We start from the raw sequence: 27,282 nt of genomic DNA, 5'->3' as shown, positions 1-27,282 counted from the left end.
AAATACATTTTCTGGATGTACTAGAAATACATCTTCTGGATGTACTAGAAATACATCTTCTGGGTGTACTAGAAATACATTTTCTGGATGTACTAGAAATACATTTTCTGGATGTACTAGAAATACATCTTCTGGATGTACTAGAAATACATCTTCTGGGTGTACTAGAAATACATCTTCTGGGTGTACTAGAAATACATTTTCTGGATGTACTAGAAATACATCTTCTGGATGTACTAGAAATACATTTTCTGGATGTACTAGAAATACATCTTCTGGATGTACTAGAAATACATCTTCTGGGTGTACTAGAAATACATTTTCTGGATGTACTAGAAATACATTTTCTGGATGTACTAGAAATACAACTTCTGGATGTACTAGAAATACATCTCCTGGGTGTACTAGAAATACATCTTCTGGGTGTACTAGAAATACATTTTCTGGATGTACTAGAAATACATCTTCTGGGTGTACTAGAAATACATTTTCTGGATGTACTAGAAATACATCTTCTGGGTGTACTAGAAATACATTTTCTGGATGTACTAGAAATACATTTTCTGGATGTACTAGAAATACATTTTCTGGATGTACTAGAAATACATCTTCTGGATGTACTAGAAATACATCTTCTGGGTGTACTAGAAATACATTTTCTGGATGTACTAGAAATACATTTTCTGGATGTACTAGAAATACATTTTCTGGATGTACTAGAAATACATTTTCTGGATGTACTAGAAATACATTTTCTGGATGTACTAGAAATACATTTTCTGGATGTACTAGAAATACATTTTCTGGGTGTACTAGAAATACATTTTCTGGATGTACTAGAAATACATTTTCTGGATGTACTAGAAATACATTTTCTGGGTGTACTAGAAATACATTTTCTGGATGTACTAGAAATACATTTTCTGGGTGTACTAGAAATACATTTTCTGGATGTACTAGAAATACATTTTCTGGGTGTACTAGAAATACATTTTCTGGATGTACTAGAAATACATTTTCTGGATGTACTAGAAATACATTTTCTGGATGTACTAGAAATACATTTTCTGGGTGTACTAGAAATACATTTTCTGGATGTACTAGAAATACATTTTCTGGGTGTACTAGAAATACATTTTCTGGATGTACTAGAAATACATCTTCTGAATGTATTACAAATACATCTTCTGGATGTACTAGAAATACATCTTCTGGATGTACTAGAAATACATCTTCTGGATGTACTAGAAATACATCTTCTGGATGTACTAGAAATACATTTTCTGGATGTACTAGAAATACATCTTCTGGATGTACTAGAAATACATCTTCTGGATGTACTAGAAATACATCTTCTGGATGTATTAGAAATACATCTTCTGGATGTACTAGAAATACATCTTCTGGATGTACTAGAAATACATCTTCTGGATGTACTAGAAATACATCTTCTGGATGTACTAGAAATACATCTTCTGGATGTACTAGAAATACATCTTCTGGATGTACTAGAAATACATCTTCTGGATGTACTAGAAATACATCTTCTGGGTGTACTAGAAATACATCTTCTGGATGTACTAGAAATACATCTTCTGGTTGTACTAGAAATACATCTTCTGGTTGTACTAGAAATACATCTTCTGGTTGTACTAGAAATACATCTTCTGGTTGTACTAGAAATACATCTTCTGGTTGTACTAGAAATACATAGAAGAAATACATCTTCTGGATGTACTAGAAATACATCTTCTGGATGTACTAGAAATACATCTTCTGGATGTACTAGAAATACTAGAAAAATACATCTTCTGGGTGTATATACTAGAAAAATACATCTTCTAGAACTACATCTTCTGGGTGTATAGAAATACTAGAAGATACATCTTCTGGGTGTACTAGAAATACATCTGGGTATACTAGAAATACATCTTTGGATATACTAGAAATACATCTTCTGGGTATACTAGAAATACATCTTCTGGATGTACTAGAAATACATCTTCTGGATGTACTAGAAATACATCTTCTGGATATACTAGAAATACATCTTCTGGATATACTAGAAATACATCTTCTGGATATACTAGAAATACATCTTCTGGATATACTAGAAATACATCTTCTGGATGTACTAGAAATACATCTTCTGGATATACTAGAAATACATCTTCTGGATATACTAGAAATACATCTTCTGGATGTACTAGAAATACATCTTCTGGATGTACTAGAAATACATCTGGATATACTAGAAATACATCTTCTGGATATACTAGAAATACATCTTCTGGATATACTAGAAATACATCTTCTGGATGTACTAGAAATACATCTTCTGGATGTACTAGAAATACATCTTCTGGATATACTAGAAATACATCTTCTGGATATACTAGAAATACATCTTCTGGATATACTAGAAATACATCTTCTGGATATACTAGAAATACATCTTCTGGATGTACTAGAAATACATCTTCTGGATATACTAGAAATACATCTTCTGGATATACTAGAAATACATCTTCTGGATATACAAGAAATACATATTCTGGATATACTAGAAATACATCTTCTGGATGTACTAGAAATACATCTTCTGGATGTACTAGAAATACATCTTCTGGATGTACTAGAAATACATCTTCTGGATGTACTAGAAATACATCTTCTGGATATACTAGAAATACATCTTCTGGGTATACTAGATATATTCTGATACCACAAAAGTTTAGTCTGTAAAAGTTAAACAACTTGTAATCGTTGGAATGTAATTATTCGGGTTTAAATTTTACATTTACTAAGTTTTACTAAATCCAAATTTATCACTTAACTTGAGTTGTGAAATTTCAAATTGCCCAATTTATTAAGAAAATTGTTTTCCTTGTAATAAGTAGATAATTCCTCATCAGTGTCTTAATTCCAAGTATTTTTGCATTAATTTTGTGTATGGGTGCCAATTTTTTGCCAATTTCATCAAACTGGATTCAAAATAAATATTTTTTTTATATTGGACTGCAGAGAAATGTAAATATGTAAATGAGAAAAAATGAAAAAAATAATAATAATTCCCGGTTTTCACCTTCAAAAATTTTCTCTCATTCGAGAATGTCTTCACTGGTTTCAAATATATAACTCTGGTGTGATGTATCTGGTGCAGTGATGCATCCGCATCCGCACAACATCCGCACAATTTCTTACATCCACATCGACATCCACAAAATAAGTAAGACATCCTTATAGACATCCGCATCCGCGGATATCTAAATTTTCACATTAGATTCATCTCTAAATTCTAGTGGAAGACTCGAGGGACTGCCTGCATGTGAGGGTGCACTGTGCACGGTGGTATATCTGCATGCGATGGTGCACTGTGCACGGCGCTATATCTGCATGCGATGGTGCACTGTGCACAGTACTGTATCTGCATGCGAGGGTGCACTGTGCACGGTGGTATATCTGCATGTTAGGGTGCACTGTGCACGGCGCTGTATCTGCATGCGAGGGTGCACTGTGCACAGCGCTATATCTGCATGCGAGGGTGCACTGTGCACGGCGCTATATCTGCATGCGAAGGTGCACTGTGCACAGCGCTGTATCTGCATGCGAGGGTGCACTGTGCACGGTGGTATATCTGCATGCGATGGTGCACTGTGCACAGTGCTGTATCTGCATGCGAGGGTGCACTGTGCACATCGATATATCTGCATGCGAGGGTGCACTGTGCACGGCGCTATATCTGCATGCGAGGGTGCACTGTGCACAGCGCTGTATCTGCATGCGAGGGTGCACTGTGCACGGTGGTATATCTGCATGCGATGGTGCACTGTGCACAGTGCTGTATCTGCATGCGAGGGTGCACTGTGCACAGCGCTATATCTGCATGCGAGGGTGCACTGTGCACGGCGCTATATCTGCATGCGAGGGTGCGCTGTGCACAGCGCTATATCTGCATGCGAGGGTGCACTGTTCACAGCGCTATATCTGCATGCGAGGGTGCACTGTTCACAGCGCTATATCTGCATGCGAGGGTGCACTGTTCACAGCGCTATATCTGCATGCGAGGGTGCACTGTGCACGGTGCTATATCTGCATGCGAGGGTGCACTGTGCACAGCGCTATATCTGCATGCGAGGGTGCACTGTGCACAGCGCTATATCTGCATGCGAGGGTGCACTGTGCACGGCGCTATATCTGCATGCGAGGGTGCACTGTGCACAGCGCTATATCTGCATGCGAGGGTGCACTGTGCACAGCGCTATATCTGCATGCGAGGGTTCACTGTGCACGGCGCTATATCTGCATGCGAGGGTGCACTGTGCACAGCGCTATATCTGCATGCGAGGGTGCACTGTGCACAGCGCTATATCTGCATGCGAGGGTGCACTGTGCACGGCGCTATATCTGCATGCAAGGGTGCACTGTGCACGGCGCTATATCTGCATGCGAGGGTGCACTGTTCACAGCGCTATATCTGCATGCGAGGGTGCACTGTGCACGGCGCTATATCTGCATGCAAGGGTGCACTGTGCACGGCGCTATATCTGCATGCGAGGTTGCACTGTTCACAGCGCTATATCTGCATGCAAGGGTGCACTGTGCACGGCGCTATATCTGCATGCGAGGGTGCACTGTGCACAGCGCTATATCTGCATGCGAGGTGCACTGTGCACAGCGCTATATCTGCATGCGATGGTGCAATGTGCACAGCGCTATATCTGCATGCGAGGTGCACTGTGCACAGCGCTATATCTGCATGCGATGGTGCAATGTGCACAGCGCTATATCTGCATGCGAGGTGCACTGTGCACAGCGCTATATCTGCATGCGATGGTGCAATGTGCACAGCGCTATATCTGCATGCGAGGGTGCACTGTGCACGGCGCTATATCTGCATGCGATGGTGCAATGTGCACAGCGCTATATCTGCATGCGAGGTGCACTGTGCACAGCGCTATATCTGCATGCGAGGGTGCACTGTGCACGGCGCTATATCTGCATGCGAGGGTGCACTGTGCACGGCGTTACATCTGCATGCGAGGGTGCACTGTGCACGGCGCTATATCTGCATGCGAGGGTGCACTGTGCACAGCGCTATATCTGCATGCGAAGGTGCACTGTGCACAGCGCTATATCTGCATGCGAGGGTGCACTGTGCACGGCGCTATATCTGCATGCGAGGGTGCACTGTGCACGGCGCTATATCTGCATGCGAGGGTGCACTGTGCACGGCGCTATGTCTGCATGCGAGGGTGCACTGTGAACAGCGCTATATCTGCATGCGAGGGTGCACTGTGCACGGCGCTATGTCTGCATGCGAGGGTGCACTGTGCACAGCGCTATATCTGCATGCGAGGGTGCACTGTGCACAGCGCTATATCTGCATGCGAGGGTGCACTGTGCACAGCGCTATATCTGCATGCGAGGGTGCACTGTGCACAGCGTTATATCTGCACGCGAGGGGTGCACTGCGCACGGCGCTATATCTGCATGCGAGGGGTGCACTGTGCACGGCGCTATATCTGCATGCGAGGGTGCACTGTGCACAGCGCTATATCTGCATACAAGGGTGCACTGTGCACGGCGCTATATCTGCATGCGAGGGTGCACTGAACGGCGCTATATCTGCATGCGAGGGTGCACTGCACGGCGCTATATCTGCATGCGAGGGTGCACTGCACGGCGCTATATCTGCATGCGAGGGTGCACTGCACGGCGCTATATAGGTCATTCCGAAATTTGTAGACGTGTGAGAAATACAAAAAAAAAAAAAATCGCTCCTTTGATCGCTTCGGAATTTTAACCGGTTGAACCCATACCACGGGCGGGGTTTGAACCCGCGATCGAAGAATCTGAAAACTCCAGACCGTTGCGGGTTCAAACCCCACCTGTGGTCTAGTTTGTTTGCAATCGTGTCATTACGATTTCGTGAGCCATAAATGGTTCAAGTCGGACCGAATCCACGTCGTAAACTTTTCCGTCTCATTTGTGCGGTTTATTTGTGTAGAGGAAGATTAGTACGTATGTGTGGATACTCCTCGTTAACTGGAAAAATTATTCCCTGGGCAGGTTTATGCTTTTAGTTGGTAGATGTTTTCCTGTAAGCCAGGAACATCGTGATGCTTCGTTCAGTTATGCTGTGATAAATGGTTTTGAAACCGACAAGTTGAAGATTGAGACACTTAAGCAATATATAGAGATCTTTGTTATGGAAACGTTTCACCCCACAGTGGTTTCACCAGTCCAATATAAATAAGAATGATGACGGTCAGAAGGAGCTTGAGGTAATCAGTCCCTCAGCCTGGAATGGATGTGTTCAGTCCATGGACTGAACACATCTATTGCAGGCTGAGGGACTGATTACCTCAAATTTTTCCTCTCCTTACACCTCTCTGCTTTGTATTGGACTGATGAAGCCACTGTGTGGTGAAGCCACTGTATAGTTAAGCTTCTCAATCTTCAGTTATACTGTGTCAGTTTTATTAGTCAAATTTGTTTCTGTGGAATAACTGAAGAATGACTTTGCTGATTAAAAATACGCCACAATTTTTAAGTCATTATAATGCACTTTTTTTTTTTTGATACGTATAAGATCTGTGTGAGCTCAAGACCATTAATATCGCCTCTTCTTACTTAGCGACGTACTCGTTTACCGACGTCTCAGACTTATGACAGGCTCTCTGACCAGTATTTATATCTAAATAATGTATATTAGAGCTGATTTCCTCTATTCTGTTTATAGAGTACACTACTATATAAAGATTTAAAAATATACCAGAAATGTTATAAATGAGGCAAACGTGATATTAAAACAATTTCAAAGATGGTTGACACAAACCCACTACCGTTAGAGTATGCTCCTCACTTAGCGACGAATTCGTTTAACGACGCGGTCGTAGGAACAGAACTCCATCGTTAAGTGAGGAAAGACTGTAATAATTTGTATGTTAAGTTCAATAACCTTACCTAAAACTTACTTCTCTACTTACTTACCTGGAGCACCCGGAGCAACGGGCACCGGGAAGTCACGCGTGTTTGAGCTCCGCCAATTTCGCGTGTATCGGACGTCCCAGAGGGGACAGAGTGTGGAAAATAGGCGTGTGAAACCTAAAGTGCATATACGTTTCTAAACCCACAGAAGGTAAGCATCAGTGTCCATTGAAGAGGAAAAAAAACTAGTTTTACAGTGCTATGTGTAGAGTGCCAGGCTCAGTATAACGGTTGTTATGGAAGGTGCCATATAGGAAATGATTTGTGACTAGCAGTGAATATAGAGGAGTGAGAGGAAATAAAGATCAGGGTTAGCATAAACTCAGAGAGCAGAAAAGTTAAGAAATGGAAAAGGATTACTGCTAAAACCACGGGAGAATATAAGATATTATTATTAATAAAGTGAGGAGAGCAGTGCGTAGGCCTACAGATGATACCATACAGTGGGTCGTGTTTTATACTAAAGGACTGTTCCTCATACCATATAAGGAATATAGCGAATGGTGAGGTATTGATGTTCAGTGATATAGTGATCTGAAATTGTGGATTACAACAATCTGTCAAATACCCAATACATAGTGTACAATATATGGAATAGTATATATATGGGTTGACCACCACCAGCAAAATTATTGCCAGAGGCGACAGAGAAATGTAAGCTATCGTACAGGTGTTATAACGAGGAAAAAGGATTTGAATAGGCAGTGATATAGTGTACTGAATTGTGGATGAGAGTAATCCTTTTAAATCCTTTTAAAACCGAGTGCTAGTGTAAGCTATGGTGTAATTATATGGGAACAAACTGCGGAAGTTTACGGTCACCCCACTGATCCCCAAACCTCTCCCCCCGCCCCTTCGTACCCCAACCACCTGGGGTTGTTCCCCCCCTGCTGGCACCCATACCACGGACTCACTTATCACCAAACCTAGCAAAGTGGAGACGTGGGGATACAAACTGGATGAGTATTAAGCCATAGTAGAAATAATAAAATGAGAGATAATTGATTGATGTGCAGGGAAACAGTGAACATGCAGTGACTGGATAGTGGAAAAGGATAAACCACCACCAAATCCTCTCGCCACCCTCCCCCTCCGACACCCCAACCAGCGGGGATGGTCTCACCCCCCCTGCTGGCACCCATACCCCTGACCACTGAACTACCTTTCATCACCGAAACCCAGCCACCACCACTACATAAAACTGCCCAGGACAAGATAAACAGCAGTGATCATGACAGGAATCAGATGCTGTAGGATGTATGCTATATGATGTTATACAACATAAAAGTTTTTAATGGGTAATAAGTCTCCATACTAATTACGTCCCACATACCCATGTATTGACATATAACACCCACACCTGAGTGCAGAGCTGAAAGGTAAAGTGAAGATCAGGTTCTTGTGGTACCCAGTTGCAAATAGGATACAGGCAGGATGGCAGTACAGTATACCTGTGGGACATGTGAAAAGGCTCTTGGGAAAAAATCTAGAATCACATGCAACCTTTGCTTTTCAAAACATCATGTTACCTGTGCAAGAATAAACACTGCAACCAAAAATGACATCTATCTAGATAGGTGTTTCTGGATCTGCAACAGGGATGTGGAACTATGGACAGATATCAGGAAAGCACTCAGGAGGTTAATAAACAATAAACACGAAAAAAAGGAGGAACTATTGAATAGTCTACCTGGAATATATAGAGCATGGGAAGATAGGAGAGGAGTAAAGTCTAACACAGAGAATGCCCAGTCTACAACAACTGACCCAAAAATAATCAGATACACACTAAAAAAAACACGGGAAACAAAAACAACAACTACTTCAATCCCCAGCCTTAGGGCTGACCCAGACCCAGCCCCTAGCCATTGTGAAAGTCCGGATTCAGTTAAAGACTCCTCCACAGCCACCAATGCCATAGCCCCTAGTACAGATGTAGTAGAGGAGCCCTCTGGGGTAGACTCTTCTGCAACCATCACAGTCATAGCCTCTAGTACAGAAGTAGTCGGGGAATCCCCTCCCAGGAAAAATGTTGGTGCCATAACAGCAGATGGTGGTGTCTCTGGATTGGCTATGGAGGACTGTAGTTCAGCCCTAGGGCCAGCACAGATTAAGAATACATCCAGCACGAATTGTACCTAGCCAAAAACAAAATGGTGCAAATACTATATTTGGGGCATCTGTAAACACGGAATATCAGGGAAAACAAATGGGGCATGCAACTTTGAGCATCCCAAAAAATGCAGAGTGTGTCGTTTTACCTCTTGCAAATACTTCCACCCGGAGATGTATCAGTCTTCAGTCCTTGAAAAGCAATGTTACAATACCAATTGCACTGCATATCATCTAAAAGGGACCAGGAGGCACACACCCCATACAACACATCATAGTAATTATGGTAGCTATGACAACACCCCAAGTGATTTTTTAGGGGTAGGAAACGAAGAAACAAAATGGAAAGAGATAACCAAAATGGTCCACCACCTTAGAGCCTTGTTGGACTGGAGGCACAGCCAGTGGCGCCTCCGGGCTCACAGCTACTGATGCCAACAACAAAATCCCCCCAACAAACATGCAACACAACCTCATTTATAATTATATGGCTTTAAGCCATCCACAAACAACAAAATACCTTTCATTAGTGGACTTCTAGAGGAGTCAAATTCATTGTTTGCAGCCTTCACAGAGACCCACGTAAAAGATTACTTTGACAGTGAAATATGGATACCTGGATACAACCTTTTCAGATGCGACAGAAAGAACAGGCAACAAGGGGTGTTGGCCTGTATGTCAAAGAGTCGCTCATTTGCACAGAGATACTGAACACCACAAATGATGTAGTTGAAGTTCTGACAATAAAAATCGAGAACCAAAACTTAGTCATTGTACTTGCATATAAGCCACCGGATGCAACTTCCCAACAGTTCAAAGAACAACTGTCAAAAATCGACTCCTGTCTGGACAACTTTCCAGCCCCATCCCCAAACATCTTGCTGCTTGGTGACTTCAATCTAAGACACACAAAATGGAAGAATATAGCAAATAATGTTGTAGCAGAAATAATCCCTGGAGGTAGCTCAGATGAAAGGTCACACACGCAGGAGCTGCTGAATTTCTGCAACAAACACACCCTAAGTCAGCAAATAGTGGAGCCAACAAGACTGGAGAACACACTGGACCTTATTTTCACAAATAATGAGGACCTGGTAAGGAATATAACAATATCAAAAACAACAAATTCTGATCACAATCTAATCGAAGTCCAGACTTGCATGCACAGGAGTCCTGATCAGCACAATGCATTCAGTTATGAGGGTACCTTTACCAAATTCAACTTCAACAACAAGATCATCATCTGGGATCAGGTAAACTATGCCCTAAATGAAACATGCTGGAGGATATCTTAAATTACATGGACCCTAACCAATGTCTCGAAAAGATCACCCTCCTGGTAGCTGAAGTATGTTCAAGGTATATTCCAATAAGACAAAAGAAAAGAAGAAGTAAACTGGAGAGAGACGCTCCCTCTACAGGAGAAGACGAAGAACCATTGAGCTCCTCAAGAATGCCAGATTATCTGATACACGGAAGGAAGTGCTAACCAGGGAAGTGAAAAATATTGAGCTGAAGTTAAAGGACTCATACAGGATCCAGGAGAGACAAGAGGAGCTAAAAGCGATTAATGAAATTGAAAGAAATTCGAAATATTTCTTTTCATACGCCAAAAACAAGTCAAAAAACCACTTCTAGTATAGGGCCCCTGCTCAGACAAGATGGATCCTACACTGACGACAACAAAGAAATGAGCGAGATACTGAAATTGCAGTATGACTCAGTGTTCAGTGAGCCACTAACCAGTTTAAAGATAGATGATCCAAACAATTTTTTCATGAATGAGCCTCAAAACCCTGCCAATGTAGGCCAGATTTATGACATAACTTTAACTCCACTAGACTTTGAGAAAGCCATCGACGACATGCCCATGCACTCAGCCCCAGGCCCAGACTCGTGGAACTCGGTGTTCATTAAAAACTGCAAGAAACCCCTCTCACGGGCCTTAAGTATGCTATGGAGAAGGAGCTTAGACACAGGCGAGATTCCACAGTCACTAAAAACAACAGATATAGCCCCACTCCATGAAGGTGGCAGCAAAGCAGCAGCTAAGAACTATAGACCAATAGCTTTAACGTCCCACATCATAAAAATCTTTGAAAGAGTTCTAAGAAGCAGGATAGCAAACCACCTAGACTCCCAAAAATTGCACAACCCAGGGCAACATGGTTTCAGAGCAGGTCGCTCCTGCCTTTCGCAACTGCTTGACCACTATGATATGGTCCTAGATGCACTGGAAAACAAACAGAATGGAGATGTAGTATACACAGACTTTGCAAAAGCCTTTGACAAGTGCGACCATGGTGTAATAGCACACAAAATGCGTGCTAAAGGGATAACCGACAAAGTAGGCAGATGGATCTTCAACTTTCTAACCAATCGCACACAAAGAGTAGTGGTAAACAGAGTTAAATCAGATGCTGCCATAGTGAAGAGCTCTGTCCCACAAGGCACAGTACTCGCACCTATCCTGTTCCTTATTCTCATATCAGACATAGACAGAGATGTAAACCACAGCACTGTATCATCTTTTGCAGACGATACTAGGATCTGCATGAGAGTGTCATCCATTGAGGACACGGCAAAGCTCCAAGAAGATATAAACCAAGTTTTCCAATGGGCAACAGAGAACAATATGATGTTCAATAATGACAAATTCCAACTACTCCGTTATGGAAAACTGGAGGAAATAATAACTAGGACTGAGTATACTACAAACTCCAATCACACGATAGAGAGGAAAAGTAATGTGAAGGACCTGGGTGAGGTAATGTCCGAAAACCTCACCTTCAAGGACCACAACAATGCCACTATCACTTCTGCTAGGAAACTGATAGGATGGATAATGAGAACATTCAAGACAAGAGATGCTAAGCCAGTGATCCTTTTTAAATCACTTATTCTTTCTAGGCTGGAATACTGCTGTACATTAACATCCTTATTCAAGGCAGGTGAAATTGCAGAGCTAGAGAATGCACAGAGAACCTTTACTGCACGTATAAGTTCCATCAAACACCTTAACTACTGGGAGCGCCTGGAAGCACTTGACTTGTACTCACTAGAGCGCAGGCGAGAGAGATATATCGTAATCTACACCCGGAAGATTCTGGAGGGACTGGTCCCTAATATGCACTCAGCAATCATTCCATACGAAAGCAAAAGACTTGGGAGGCGATGCAACAAACCCCCAGTGAAAAGTAGGGGCGTCACTAGTACACTAAGAGAAAACACAATAAGTGTCCGGGGCCCAAGACTGTTCAACAGCCTCCCACCAGCAATAAGGGGCATTACGGGAAGACCCCTGGTTGTCTTCAAGAGGGAGCTGGACAGATACCTAAAGACGGTGCCGGATCAGCCGGGCTGTGGTTCGTACGTTGGATTACGTGCGGCCAGCAGTAACAGCCTCGTTGATCAGGCCCTGATCCACCGGGAGGCCTGGTCGTGGACCGGGCCGCGGAGACGTTGATCCACGGAATGCCCTCCAGGTAGACTCCAGGTAGACCTGATCTTTTCTTCCGCTCCTCCTCTCCCTACCTCTTCTTTTTTCCTTTTGTTCTTTATCTTCCCTTCTTCTGCCTAAGTGTATTCTATCCTTCAGTTTATTCTTCCCCTGTGTTTTTGGTCCCGCCCTTTTGGGTCTTTAGCTCTTGTGCCTTGCTCATGTTCATTGTCCTTTGACTCACTTCATGTCTCCTACTCCATTACTACTTCTACTACTATTGCCTCGCTTCACACGGTGAGAGTCCGGCTTCGATTCCCGGCCGGGTGGAAACATTGGGCGTGTCACTTTACCCCGGTTGTCTATGTTCACCCATCAGTAAAATGTGTACCTGGGTGTTAGTGGACTGGTTTGGGTCGCATCCTGGGACAAAACTGACCTAATTTGCCCGAAATGCTTAGCATAACAAGCGGCTTTCTGTACCAGTACTTGTACATGTACTGGTAGTAAATAAAGATATTATTATTATTATATATTATTATTATTATATATTATTATTAAGTCGGACATAGTCGTCGTCATAAGCTTCTCTCTCCTATGTGCGGGTTATTTGTTCCAGTCACGGAATTGTGCCTCTTTATTTCCTTATCTATTTACTATTCTTTCTTTCTTTAAAACTTGCTTATTCTTGCTTAGAGAAAAGTTCGGATACATTTTGGCCTGTGGAGGCTCTAATTTGTCATTATGCAAGAAACTCGAAAATAGAAATACTGCACTTAATACGAAAATTTTATGGTGTCTTATCTGATTAGTTTAAATCGTTCATGCAGATTTCTCGATAGTTCATCATCTGAGAGGTTTTAAGTTTAACGTGTTTGTATATATCAGGACACTGCTCTGTCTGGTCCCTCTGAAAATTTTCAATTAGATTTGGGCTGTATATGTCATAATTTATCATTTTTATTGAATAAATTTTGATATTTGTTTCGGTACGATGACTTGTGAATGCCTTTTTTGATTCCCTTCAGATCTTCAGTGTTCGACATTTACCTGCATTTTCAACTTTTGTCACACTCGGCACTGTTCCAGGTTGTGGAATACGGAGATGACTTTCTCAGAACTTTTAGCTACAGAAATACGAAAGATGAGGTAATGAGTCCCTCAGCCTTGGAGTTGGTGTGATGAGCACTGTTGTCGTCAAGATTCTTCACGATTAAGGTGCTCTTTACACCACCTCCAAGGCTGAGGGACTCATTACTTCATCTTTTGTATATAGTTCTACTGTCTTCAAGTTATGTCCTAGAATTTGTATTGATAAAGCCACTGGATGGCGAAACGTCTACAATAAAGATACACAGTCGGTATCGTACACCATTGATATATATGTTACACCATTGTATACCATTCATATATATGTTTTGCTTATAGAGTTGGTATTCGTTTCACACCATTTCCATTATTAGAATCCTGAAGGAATATATCTTTTTACATTTAGAGTTGCAACAAGAGGAAACTATATAACATCAGATTAAGAAAGTTAAGATACATGTGCAACATCTGGTTATCTTCATTGTAGACGTTTCGCTATCCAGTGGCTTTATCAATACAGATTCTAGGACATAACTTGAAGACAGTAGAACTATATACAAAAGATGAGGTAATCAGTCCCTCAGCCTCGGAGTTAGTGTTCACAGCATCGTGGTGGTGGAGAATCTGGAGCACAGGCAAGAAGACTGGCGGTTATATAGGCGTCAGTGGATAAGGACGTGTAGCAGACGAGGGCATAGTCACTGGTAGGCGGGATCCCCCAGTGGAAGAAGGTCCTACCCAAAGGGATGGGTTAGTTGTAGCAGCCGTGAAGGTCTTGTAGAGGGACTGATTACCTCCTCTTTTGTATATAGTTCTACTGTCTTCTAATTATGTCCTAGAATCTGTATCGATAAAGCCACTGGATGGCGAAACGTCTACAATAATGATAACCAGATGTTGCACATGTGTCTTAACTTTCATCTTGTCGGTATTTTATACCTTTCTTGCACAACATCAGATTAAGCCATAGAGCAATTAGAAAAATACATATTTATATAATTATTTAACGAAAGTAAGATTCTGTAAAAAATAAATATTAAAAACAACTGAGGCCATGATTGGAACAGTATATTCATAAAAATTACTAATAAAAGTGTCTTTTTCAGATAAAACTGGGAATTCTGAAGTCTTGGTATCGATTTTGATCTAAATATGATACAGGATTTAGAGCAGGAAATATAAATAATATAGTAAATCACTGATATAATTTGTAGATTCTAGTTTTCAAAGAAGTCTGTCTGTGTCTGTCTGTCTCTCTCTTTATTCCTCCCCAATTCTCTGTCTATTGATCTGTTTGCTCTTTCCTTTGATCTTCCTCCAATAACTCTTTGACTTTCCCTTGTACCAGGAGACGGAGGTTCGACACCACAAGGCAGCTGGTGTGTTGGTAGGAGGGACCAACCTGGTGCTGCAGAGTGTTCAGCGTCCAGACGCTGGTACCTACACTTGCTCAGCTACTAATGTCGTCGGTACCTCTCGTAGCAACCCTCTCACTCTTAGTATACAATGTAAGTACTCTTTGATGCTGAGTATACAATGTGAGTACTTTCTGGCACTGACTGCATGATGAGTACGTGATGATCAGCATATTATATAATTGTCTACTGAATCTTAGTATTTAGATGCTCAGAATATTGGGGAAATACATTCTGATGTACGGTGTAATGATCTGTATATACTGGAAGTATACAGTGAATCTTCTGGTGTTCAGTATATAATATGAGAACACGCTAAATCGCAGTATTTAGTGTCAACAACTTCTAATGTTCAGAATTTAGTGTGCATATCCTCAGATACTTAGAATTTAAGTACCTTTATGACTGATAGCGCGTGCATAATGACGCTCGACGTATAGTTTATTTATTTCTGTTGCGTATGTTCTGAGGGTCAGAATTTAGTGAGTACTTAACTTTTCATGGAAATTATATTAGGAGGGACCAACAAATTCGTATTTAAGAGAAAGTTATCATTGCTTTACAAACACTGACAAAGGAAATGTAAATAATCAAGTTTTCTTTTCAGCTATGCACTCTTAGGGAGAAAAAAAATGATAAAATATTCGAAAAATTGCATGATTAAATTACCTGGACAATTGACAAAGGATTTCCCATAGCTATGACAAATTAACGTAGGTAAACCATCGTATTGATAAAAATTTTACAATCTACAACATACATGTTAATTTATTTGGTGGATAAAATAGCCTATAGTGGAAGCTGACATTTTGAGAGTTCTATATCAGGAAACCCAAAGATATTCTTAACAGGAAATTTTATTAATCGAAATGGAATAAAAATAGAAAAGTAATAAATGACTATGAATGCTAAAGGCGTGTAATTTTTCTGTTATATTACTGTAGTGGTCTGGTGTTCTGACAGACGGACCAGTGTGTGCACAGGAGCGCGTGACGGTGACTGCTGTAGAAGGAGAGGTTGTGACACTACAGTGTTCGGTGGATGCATACCCAGCGAATGTCACTTTCTTCTGGTTATTTAACAACACTGTGGACTCGACAAACTTCAGGCCCGGTGAGGTGAGAGGCTACTCACAATGGAATGTTAATTATTCTGTAAAATAGATCATTCTAAGGGGAAGGGACTCTGCCTTGATGGTGTGGAAATAAAAACTTCTAAGGGGAAGGGACTCAGCCTTGATGATGTGGAAATAAAAACTTCTAAGGGGAAGGGATTCTGCCTTGATGCTGTGGAAATAAAAGCTTCTAAGGGGAAGAGTCTCTGCCTTGTTGCTGTGGAAATAAAAACTTCTAAGGGGAAGGGACCCCGCCTTGTTGCTGTGGAAAGGATCTCGATATACGGAAATTAAGCAACTCTTCCATTCAAAGAACAAACAGAATTACGTGAAATTTCCCAGGAAATATAGGACTTACATGTTAAGCGCTTCGTCATCAGTATGAATAATTACTTTTCATTTACTGATTAGGAATAATGAGTAATACTTACTCAAATACCCGGACAAAATGGTGAGAATTACTTACACTTTCATCCTAGTAAGAATTAGCAGCACTTACATCAGCACCTTACTATGAATGATGATAGTGTCTTACAATACAACAATACTATGAATGATAGGTATTAATTTATACTAGCAACTTAATGGAAAAGATGAGTACTACCTACAGCAAACTCACGCTGGAATGATGAGTATTACTGACAACTGTGCCAAACTAGGAATGATGCATTTTCTTACACCGGCTTTCTAGTACGAATGATGTGTACTATTTACATCAATACCCAAGGAGGAATGATGAGTATTACTTATATCATCATCCTAGTAGGAATGATGAGTATAATTTACACCAGTGCACTAGAGAAATAATAAGTATTATTTATAACATTAACCTAGTACGAATGATGAATATTACTGATGAGTATTACCTACTCCAGAGCAGCTCCTTAGTTGAATAGTCAGTATTTATTAGACATGCAGCGTAATGGAAAGTATTAAATACACCAGCACCTTTGTTAAAATAATAACGTGTTATTTGCTTAGTAAAAGGACACAAATGCAATTAATGTCACATATTTATTGTGGCAACGTTTCGCCCTCCAGGAGCTTTGTCAAGCAGTTACAAACAATATGTGTCCTTTTACTTAACATATTATCGGTAATTCTACCAATATTAGTACTTACAACTTACAACTGCACCATAATAGGTATGGTGATTATCGCACCTTAGCAGGAATGGTGACCATTATTTCCAGCAGTATGCTAGAGGTAATAATAATTACTTCCAGCACCTAAATGGGAATGAGGAGTATTACTATTTTTCCAACACTCTAGTTGATATGTTCTCCATTACATTACAGAAGAAACTATATATTTCAGTCCGGCGTCAACCGTGAAAGGTGTCCCAGTAATGCATAACCCGAGTCCACTGTACCACAGTGCATGCCTCTGGAATTGTGCAGTGAGGTATAAGTTTCTTAGTTAAACATCAGAGTTATAGATGTGAAGCTATTTTTTTTTTAAATAAAAATCGCAAAATTAGGATATACACAGTCCAAATGAAATTCAGACTTTCCACTATGAAAGACCAACTTTGAAGATAAATAAAAAATGCATTCTTACTTTCACTAGTACCGAGTACATCATATAATCCACCAGCACATTATGACTGACGACACTCAGAAGTTACATTATCAGGTTCTCAAAGCTTAAAGGGTTGAAACTAATCGAAAAATGCATCCAGAAACTATAGCTTTAAAAGCAGTTCCTCAAGTTTCCCATTTACATCTGTTTCTTAACTGTTATAAACACACAGATGTTATGAATACATAAACTATCATTAAGTTGATTTAACTAATTTTATTTACTGGATGGACGTCGGTGTCCGTGCGACCAAAGGAAACTGTCCTAGTATTGCATCACGTTGCCGTCCTGGGGACCTCGTTCGTTTCTAACATATATTGGTTAAGTATAATAGTATATATAGGCTTATTCTTTGTATCAAAGAAGTGGTCAAGTTCCCAGGACAGAAATATTTTCTAAAAGATATGTCCTAGTGTTTGCTCAAGAGTCTTTTTTAACTAATCGTAATGACACGATTGCAAACAAACCATACCACGGGCGGGGTAGAACCCGCGAACATGTTAACGGCTTTGAGGGGTCTTCATCTAGAGTTCGTCACGGCCACGCTAGCTGGAGATTCGTCTGTAAAAACCTGCATTTGTGGTCACAGTGGCGCCTATGCTAACCTTCCTATGGTGTAGAAATATACCATGTTGGACGAATCTTATTGTGGCTAGCTGGTCCAGTGGCTAACGCGACGGCCTGGAGTTTTGAGACTCTCTGATCGCGGGTTCTATCCCCGCCCGTGGTATGGTTTCCTTTTTAAACTACTTGTGTAAATAAGTTGGCGAGGTTAACGTCAACTCCAGCCACCTGTACGTCATTGCAAGCGAAGGAAATAATGCAGAGTCCGAGATATATTTCTAGTACAGAAAAATATTCAGAATTATCATTTCAAACAAGTCAGAAAAGATATTTACATGTTGTCACAAATGACTTAAAGGACACAGAGCTCAAAACTAATTCAACCCCTATACTAAGAAACACCGGCTTTGAAGCCGGTGTTGCATCTCATGGCAGTTGCATCTCATGGCAGTTGCATTTCATGGCAGTTGCATCTCAGGACATTTTAGAGAGACCAAAATCCTAAAATACACCAGCATACTATCTTAAAAGCAGCTAAAAGTTGACGTTATTAAGGGATCATCATTGACAAGTGAAGATAATCGGATGAGGTTTACAAAACAGCCTGAAATTCGAATTTTAAATTTCCTGGTTTACTTGGAGTATACCTGGAGGGTGTTTAAGGGGTTAACGCCCCCACGGCCCGGTCTGTGACCAGATCTTGCAAATTGGTGCCTGCTGAAGCCTAATTTCAATCAAAACTTTTCGTTAAATAAGACCGACCACCGTCTAAGGTTTAATTAAGTAGGTAAGAATGTATATCAATAAATATGTTTTACAATGGTGTTGAGGCAACACAGATGTTACGTGTAACTAAAAGTACATTATGTAGATTTATCCTAGGATAACCAAATGAAGTAATAAACTCTGAGTTATTCCTGATCAAAAACGATGTCTTCAGTTACTTCACTAAAAAAAATAATTAATAAGATTGGTACTTTACTTAGAGTGCTTGTAATCAAGGTGAGGCTTCCTGTGTCAACAACACACAGTAACAAGAGGCTTCAACCTCAAATTGCAGTGAATAAAACAAAATGTGCAACTACACAGACTAAACCCGCCCAAAAAATTTCACCCATTTTAGTAGAGGACACAGAAATTATAGACTGATGACTTATAGAATCTATTTTAAACTGGTGACAACACTGAACCAGTAGGTGTCGTAATGCGCCACAGGAATGGGAAGCCTTCAGGCATCTGCGTGAAGAAGGGAGGGGGGGGGAGGGGAGGGGTGGAGGAACGGGACATCACAAGACCTCTCCACGCTACTACCTTCAGGTTCGATCCAAGAAAAGGGAAGCATAATATTAGTACTTTGGTTCAAAAGCATCACACCGACGTGAAGGTAAAAACAGTGCAATGACATCAAATTATGGTGTAATATACTTATATTAAAAGTAGCAAAATGTCTTGTAAATACTCCAGTTTTATTACTAGTACCACCTCCACTGCTACCACCTCCACTACTACCACCTCCACTACTACCACCTCCACTACTACCACTGCTACCGCCTCCACTACTACCACTACTACCACCTCCACTACTACCACTGCTACCACCTCCACTACTACCACTACTACCACTACTACCACCTCCACTACTACCACTACTACCACCTCCACTACTACCACTATTACCACCTCCACTACTACCACTACTACCACCTCCACTACTACCACCTCCACTACTACAACCTCCACTACTACCACCTCCACTACTACCACTACTACCACCTCCACTGCTACCACTACTACCACTACTACCACCTCCACTACTACCACTACTACCACCTCCACTACTACCACTACTACCACCTCCACTACTACCACTACTACCACCTCCACTACTACCACCTCCACTACTACCACTACTACCACCTCCACTACTACCACCTCCACTACTACCACTACTACCACCTCCACTACTACCACTACTACCACCTCCACTACTACCACTACTACCACGTCCACTACTACCACCTCCACGACTACCACTACTACCACCTCCACGACTACCACCACTACCACCTCCACGACTACCACCACTACCACCTCCACTACCACCTCCACGACTACCACCATTACCACCTCCACGACTACCACTACTACCACCTCCACGACTACCACCACTACCACCTCCACGACTACCACTACTACCACTTCCACTACTACCACCTCCACTACCACCTCCACTACTACCACTACTACCACCTCCACTACTACCACCTCCACTACTACCACTACTACCACCTCCACTACTACCACTACTACCACCTCCACTACTACCACTACTACCACCTCCACTACTACCACTACTACCACCTCCACTACTACCACTACTACCACTTCCACTGCTACCACTGCTACCACCTCCACTACTACCACTACTACCACCTCCACTACCACTAACACTACTACCACCTCCACTACTACCACTACTACCACCTCCACTACTCCCACTACTACCACTTCCACTACTACCACCTCCTCTACTACCACCTCCACTACTACCACTACTACCACCTCCACTACTACCACTACTACCACCTCCGCTACTACCACTACTGCCACCTCCACTACTACCACTACTACCACCTCCACTAATACCACTACTACCACCTCCACTACTACCACTACTACCACCTCCACTACTACCACTACTACCACCTCCACTACTACCACTACTACCACCTCCACTACAACCACCTCCACTGCTACCACTACTACCACCTCCACTACTACCACTACTACCACCTCCACTACTACCACATCCACTACTACCACTACTACCACCTCCACTACTACCACCTCCACTACTACCACTACTACCACCTCCACTACAACCACCTCCACTGCTACCACTACTACCACCTCCACTACTACCACTACTACCACCTCCACTACAACAACCTACACTACTACCACTACTACCACCTCCACTACTACCACTACTACCACCTCCACTACTACCACCTCCACTACTACCACCTCCACTACTACCACTACTAACACCTCCACTACTACCACTACTACCACCTCCACTACTACCACTACTACCACCTCCACTACTACCACTACTACCACCTCCACTACTACCACTACTACCACCTCCACTACTTCCACTACTACCACCTCCACTACTACCACTACTACCACCTCCACTACTACCACTACTACCACCTCCATTACTACCACTACTACCACCTCCACTACTACCACTTCCACTGCTACCACTACTACCACCTCCACTACTACCACTACTACCACCTCCACTACCACTAACACTACTACCACCTCCACTACTACCACTACTACCACTTCCACTACTACCACCTCCACTACTACCACTACTACCACCTCCACTACTACCACCTCCACTACTACCACCTCCACTACTACCACTACTACCACCTCCACTACTACCACTACTACCACCTCCGCTACTACCACTGCTGCCACCTCCACTGCTACCACTACTACCACCTCCACTAATACCACTACTACCACCTCCACTACTACCACCTCCACTACTACCACTACTACCACCTCCACTACTACCACTACTACCACCTCCACTACAACCACCTCCACTGCTACCTCTACTACCACCTTCACTACTACCACATCCACTACTACCACTACTACCACCTCCACTACTACCACCTCCACTACTACCACTACTACCACCTCCACTACAACCACCTACACTACTACCACTACTACCACCTCCACTACTACCACTACTACCACCTCCACTACTACCACTACTACCACCTCCACTTCTACCACTACTACCACCTCCACTACTACCACCTCCACTACTACCACTACTACCACTACTACCACCTCCACTACTACCACTACTAACACCTCCACTACTACCAGTACTACCACCTCCACTACTACCACTACTACCACCTCCACTACTACCACCTCCACTACTACCACTACTACCACCTCCACTGCTACCACCTCCACTACTAATACTACTGCCACCTCCGCTGCTACCACTACTGCCACCTCCGCTACTACCATTACTACCACCTCCGCTACTGCCACCTCCCCTACTACCACCTCCGCTACTACCACTACTGCCACCTCCGCTACTACCACTACTGCCACCTCCGCTACTACCACTACTACCACCTCCACTACTACCACCTCCACTACTGCCAGTACTACCACCTCCACTACTACCACTACTACCACCTCCACTACTACCACTACTACCACCTCCACTACTACCACCTCCACTACTACCACTACTGCCACCTCCACTACTACCACTACTAACACCTCCCATACTACCACTTCCACTACTACCACTACTACCACCTCCACTACTACCACTACTACCACCTCCACTACTACCACCTCCACTACTACCACTACTAACACCTCCCATACTACCACCTCCACTACTACCACTACTACCACCTCCACTACTACCACTACTACCACCTCCACTACTACCACTACTACCACCTCCACTACCACCACTACTACCACCTCCACTACTACCACCTCCACTACTACCACAACTACCACCTCCACTGCTACCACCTCCACTACTACCATTACTACCACCTCCGCTACTGCCACCTCCGCTACTACCACCTCCGCTACTACCACTACTACCACCTCCACTACTACCACTACTACCACCTCCACTACTACTACTACTGCCATCTCATCTACTACCACTACTGCCACCTCTGCTACTACCACCTCTGCTACTACCACTACTGCCACCTCCGCTATTACCACTACAGCCACCTCCACTACTACCACTACTACCACCTCCACTACTACCACTACTACCACCTCCACTACTACCACCTCCACTTCTACCACCTCCATTACTACCACTACTGCCACCTCCGCTACTACCACTACTACCACCTCCACTACTACCACCTCCACTACTCCCACCTCCACTACTACCGCCTCCACTACCACCTCCACTACTACCACTACTGCCACCTCCGCTACTACCACTACTACCACCTCCACTGCTATCACTACTACCACCTCCACTACTACCACTACTGCCACCTCCGCTACTAACACTACTACCACCTCCACTACTACCACTACTGCCACTTTCGCTACTACCACTACTACCACCTCCACAACTACTACTACTACCACCTCCACTACTACCACTACTGCCACCTCCACTACTACCACTACTGCCACCTCCACTACTACCACTACTGCCACCTCCACTACTACCACTACTAACACCTCCACTACTACCACTACTACCACCTCCACTACTACCACCTCCACTACTATCACTACTACCACCTCCAGTACTACCACCTCCACTACTATCACTACTACCACCTCCACTACTACCACCTCCACTACTTCCACTTCCACTACTACCACTACTACCACGTACACTACTACCACCTCCACTTCTACCACTTGCAGTACTACCACCTCCACTACTACCATTACTACCACCTACAATACTACCACCTCCACTACTAACACTACTACCATCTCCAATACTAACACCTCCACTACTAACACTACTACCATCTCCAATACTAACACCTCCACTACTACCACCTCCACTACTACCACCTCCACTACTACCACCTCCACTGCTACCATCTCCACTACTACCACCTACACTACTACCACCTCCACTACTACCACCTCCACTACTACCACTTCCACTACCACCACCTCCACTACTACCACCTACACTACTACCACCTCCACTACTACCACTTCCACTACTACCACCTCCACTACTACCACTTCCAGTACTACCACCTCCACTACTACCACTTCCACTACTACCACTTACACTACTACCACCTCCACTACTACCACTTCCACTGTTACCACCTACACTACTACCACCTCCACTACTACCACTTCCACTACTACCACTACTACCACCTCCACTACTACAATTTCCATTGCTACCACATACACTACTACCTCCTCCACTACTACCACCTCCACTACTACCACTTCCACTACTACCACCTACAGTACTACCACCTCCACTACTACCACTTCCACTACTACCACCTACACTACTACCACCTCCATTACTAACACTTCCACTGCTACCACTTCCACTACTATCACCTCCACTAATACCACCTCCACTACTACCACTACCACCACCTCCACTACTACCACTTCCACTACTACCACCACCTATACTACCACCTCCACTACTACAACCTCAAGTACTACCACCTCCACTACAACCTCCTCCGCTACTACCACCTCCACTACTACCACCTACACTAGTACCACCCCCACTACTACCACTTCCACTACTACCACCTCCACTACTACTACCTACACTACTACCACCTCCACTACTACCACTTCCATTACTACCACCTACACTACTTACACCTCCGCTACTACCACTTCTACTACTACCACCTCCACTACCACCACTTCTACTACTAACACCTCTACTACTACCACTTCCACTACTACCACCTACACTACTACCACCTCCACTACTACCACTTCCACTGCTACCATCTACACTACTACCACCTCCACTACTACAACTTCCACTACTACCACTTCCACTACTACCACCTTAACTACTACCACTTCTACTACTACCACCTCCACTACTACCACTTCTACTACTACCACCTCCACTACTACCACCTCCGCTGCTACCACTTCCACTACTAACACCTACACTACTACCCCCTCCACTACTACCACTTCCACTACTACCAACACTGTACCCAACACTGTACCAAACACTGCATCCAACACGGCATCCAACACTGCATCCAACACTGCATTCAACATTGCACCCAACACTGCATCCAACATTGCACCCAACACTGCACACAACGCTGTACCTGACACTGTACCCGACACTGTATCCAACACTGCACCCAACACTGCATCCAACACTGCACCCAACACTGTACCCAACACTGCACCCAACAGTGCACCCAACACTGCACCCAACACTGCACCCAACACTGCACCCAACAACACTGCACCCAACACTGTACCTGACACTGTACCCATCACTGCACCCAACTCTGCATCCAACAATGCACCCAACACTATACCCAACACTGTACCCAACAGTGCATCCAACACTGCATCCAACACTGTACGCAACACTGCACCCAACACTACACCCAACACTGCACCCAACACTGCACCCAACACTGTATCTAACATTGCACCCAACACTGTACCCAACACTGTACCCAACACTGCAACGAACACTGTACCAAACACTGTACCCAACACTGTACCAACACTGCACTCAACACTGCACCCAACACTGTACCCAACACTGAACCCAACATTGTGCCAACACTTCACCCAACACTGCACCCGAAACTGCACCCAACACTGTACCCAACACTGTACCAACACTGCACCCAACACTGCACCCGAAACTGCACCCAACACTGTACCCAACACTGTACCAACACTACACCCAACACTGTACCCAACACTGTACCAACACTGCACCCAGCACTGCACCCAACACTGCACCCAACACTGTACAAACACTGAACCCAACACTGTAAGCAACACTGTACCCAACACTGTACTCAACACTGTAACAACACTGCACCCATCACTGTACCCAACACTGCACCCAACACTGCATCCAACACTGCACCAACACTGCACCCAACACTGTACCCAACACTGTACCCAACACTGTACCCAAACACTACACCCAACATTGTACCCAGCACTGCACCCAACATTGTACCCAACACTGTACCCAACACTGTACCCAATACTGTATGCAACACTGTACCCAACACTGCACCCAACATTGTACCCAGCACTGCAACCCAACACTGTACCCAACACTGTACCCAACACTGTACCCAACACTGTACCTAACACTGTACCCAACACTGTACCCAACACTGCACCCAAAACTGTACCCAACACTGCACCCAACATTGTACCCAGCACTGCCCCGAACACTGTACCCAACACTGTACCCAACACTGTACCCAACACTGCACCCAACACTGCACCCAACACTGTACCCAACACTGCACCCAACACTGTACCCAACACTGCACCCAACACTGTACCCAACACTGCACCCAACACTGTACCCAACACTGCACCCAACACTGTACCTAGCACTGCACCCAAAACTGCACCCAACGCTACACCCAACACTGTACCAACACTGCACCCAGCACTGCACCCAACACTGTGCCCAACACTGTACCGAACACTGTACCCAACACTGCACCCAGCACTGCACCCAACACTGCATCCAACACTGCACCCAACACTGTACTCAACACTGCACCCAACCCTGCATCCAACGCTGTAACCAACACTGTACCCAACTCTGTGCCCAACACTGCACCCAACACTGTACCTAACAGTGCACCAAACACTGTACCCAACACTGCACCCATCACTGTACCCAACACTGTACCCAGCACTGTACCCAACAGTGCACCCAACACTGCATCCAACACTGCACCCAACACTGTACCCAACACTGCACCCAACACTGCACCAAAAACTGCACCCAACACTGCAACAAACACTACTCAGCACTGCACCCAACACTGTACCCAACACTGAACCCAACACTGCACCCAACACTGCACTCAACACTGCACGCAACACTGCACCCAACACTGTACCCAACACTGCACCCAACATGTACCCAACACTGCACCCAAAACTGTACCCAACACTGTACCCTACACTGCACCCAACACTATACCCAAAACTGTGCCCAACACTGCATCCAACACTGTACCCAACACTGCACCCAACACTGCACCCAACACTGTACCCAACACTGTACCCAACACTGCACCCAACACTGCACCCAACACTGCACCCAACACTGTACCGAACACTGCACCCAACACTGTACCCAACACTGCACCCAACACTGCACCCAACACTGCACG

The 27,282-nt window shown here is 43.7% G+C and overlaps 1 protein-coding gene across 1 annotated transcript in view; it reads left to right on the top strand.

The window, feature by feature from the left end:
• The window catches only part of LOC128698835 (nephrin-like), an 829,595-nt gene that overhangs the window by 725,957 nt on the left and 76,356 nt on the right, over nt 1-27,282 (top strand). The window contains exons 9-10 of the mRNA XM_070097658.1: nt 14,982-15,141; nt 16,012-16,166. Coding sequence (XP_069953759.1) covers nt 14,982-15,141; nt 16,012-16,166 — 315 coding nt within the window. The remainder of the gene's footprint in view (nt 1-14,981; nt 15,142-16,011; nt 16,167-27,282) is intronic.

This window comes from Cherax quadricarinatus, chromosome 59, assembly GCF_038502225.1.
Source record: "Cherax quadricarinatus isolate ZL_2023a chromosome 59, ASM3850222v1, whole genome shotgun sequence".
Lineage (NCBI taxonomy): Eukaryota > Metazoa > Arthropoda > Malacostraca > Decapoda > Parastacidae > Cherax > Cherax quadricarinatus.
The sequence above is the reverse complement of the archived record's forward strand: the minus strand, read 5'-3'. Positions and strand labels throughout refer to the sequence as shown.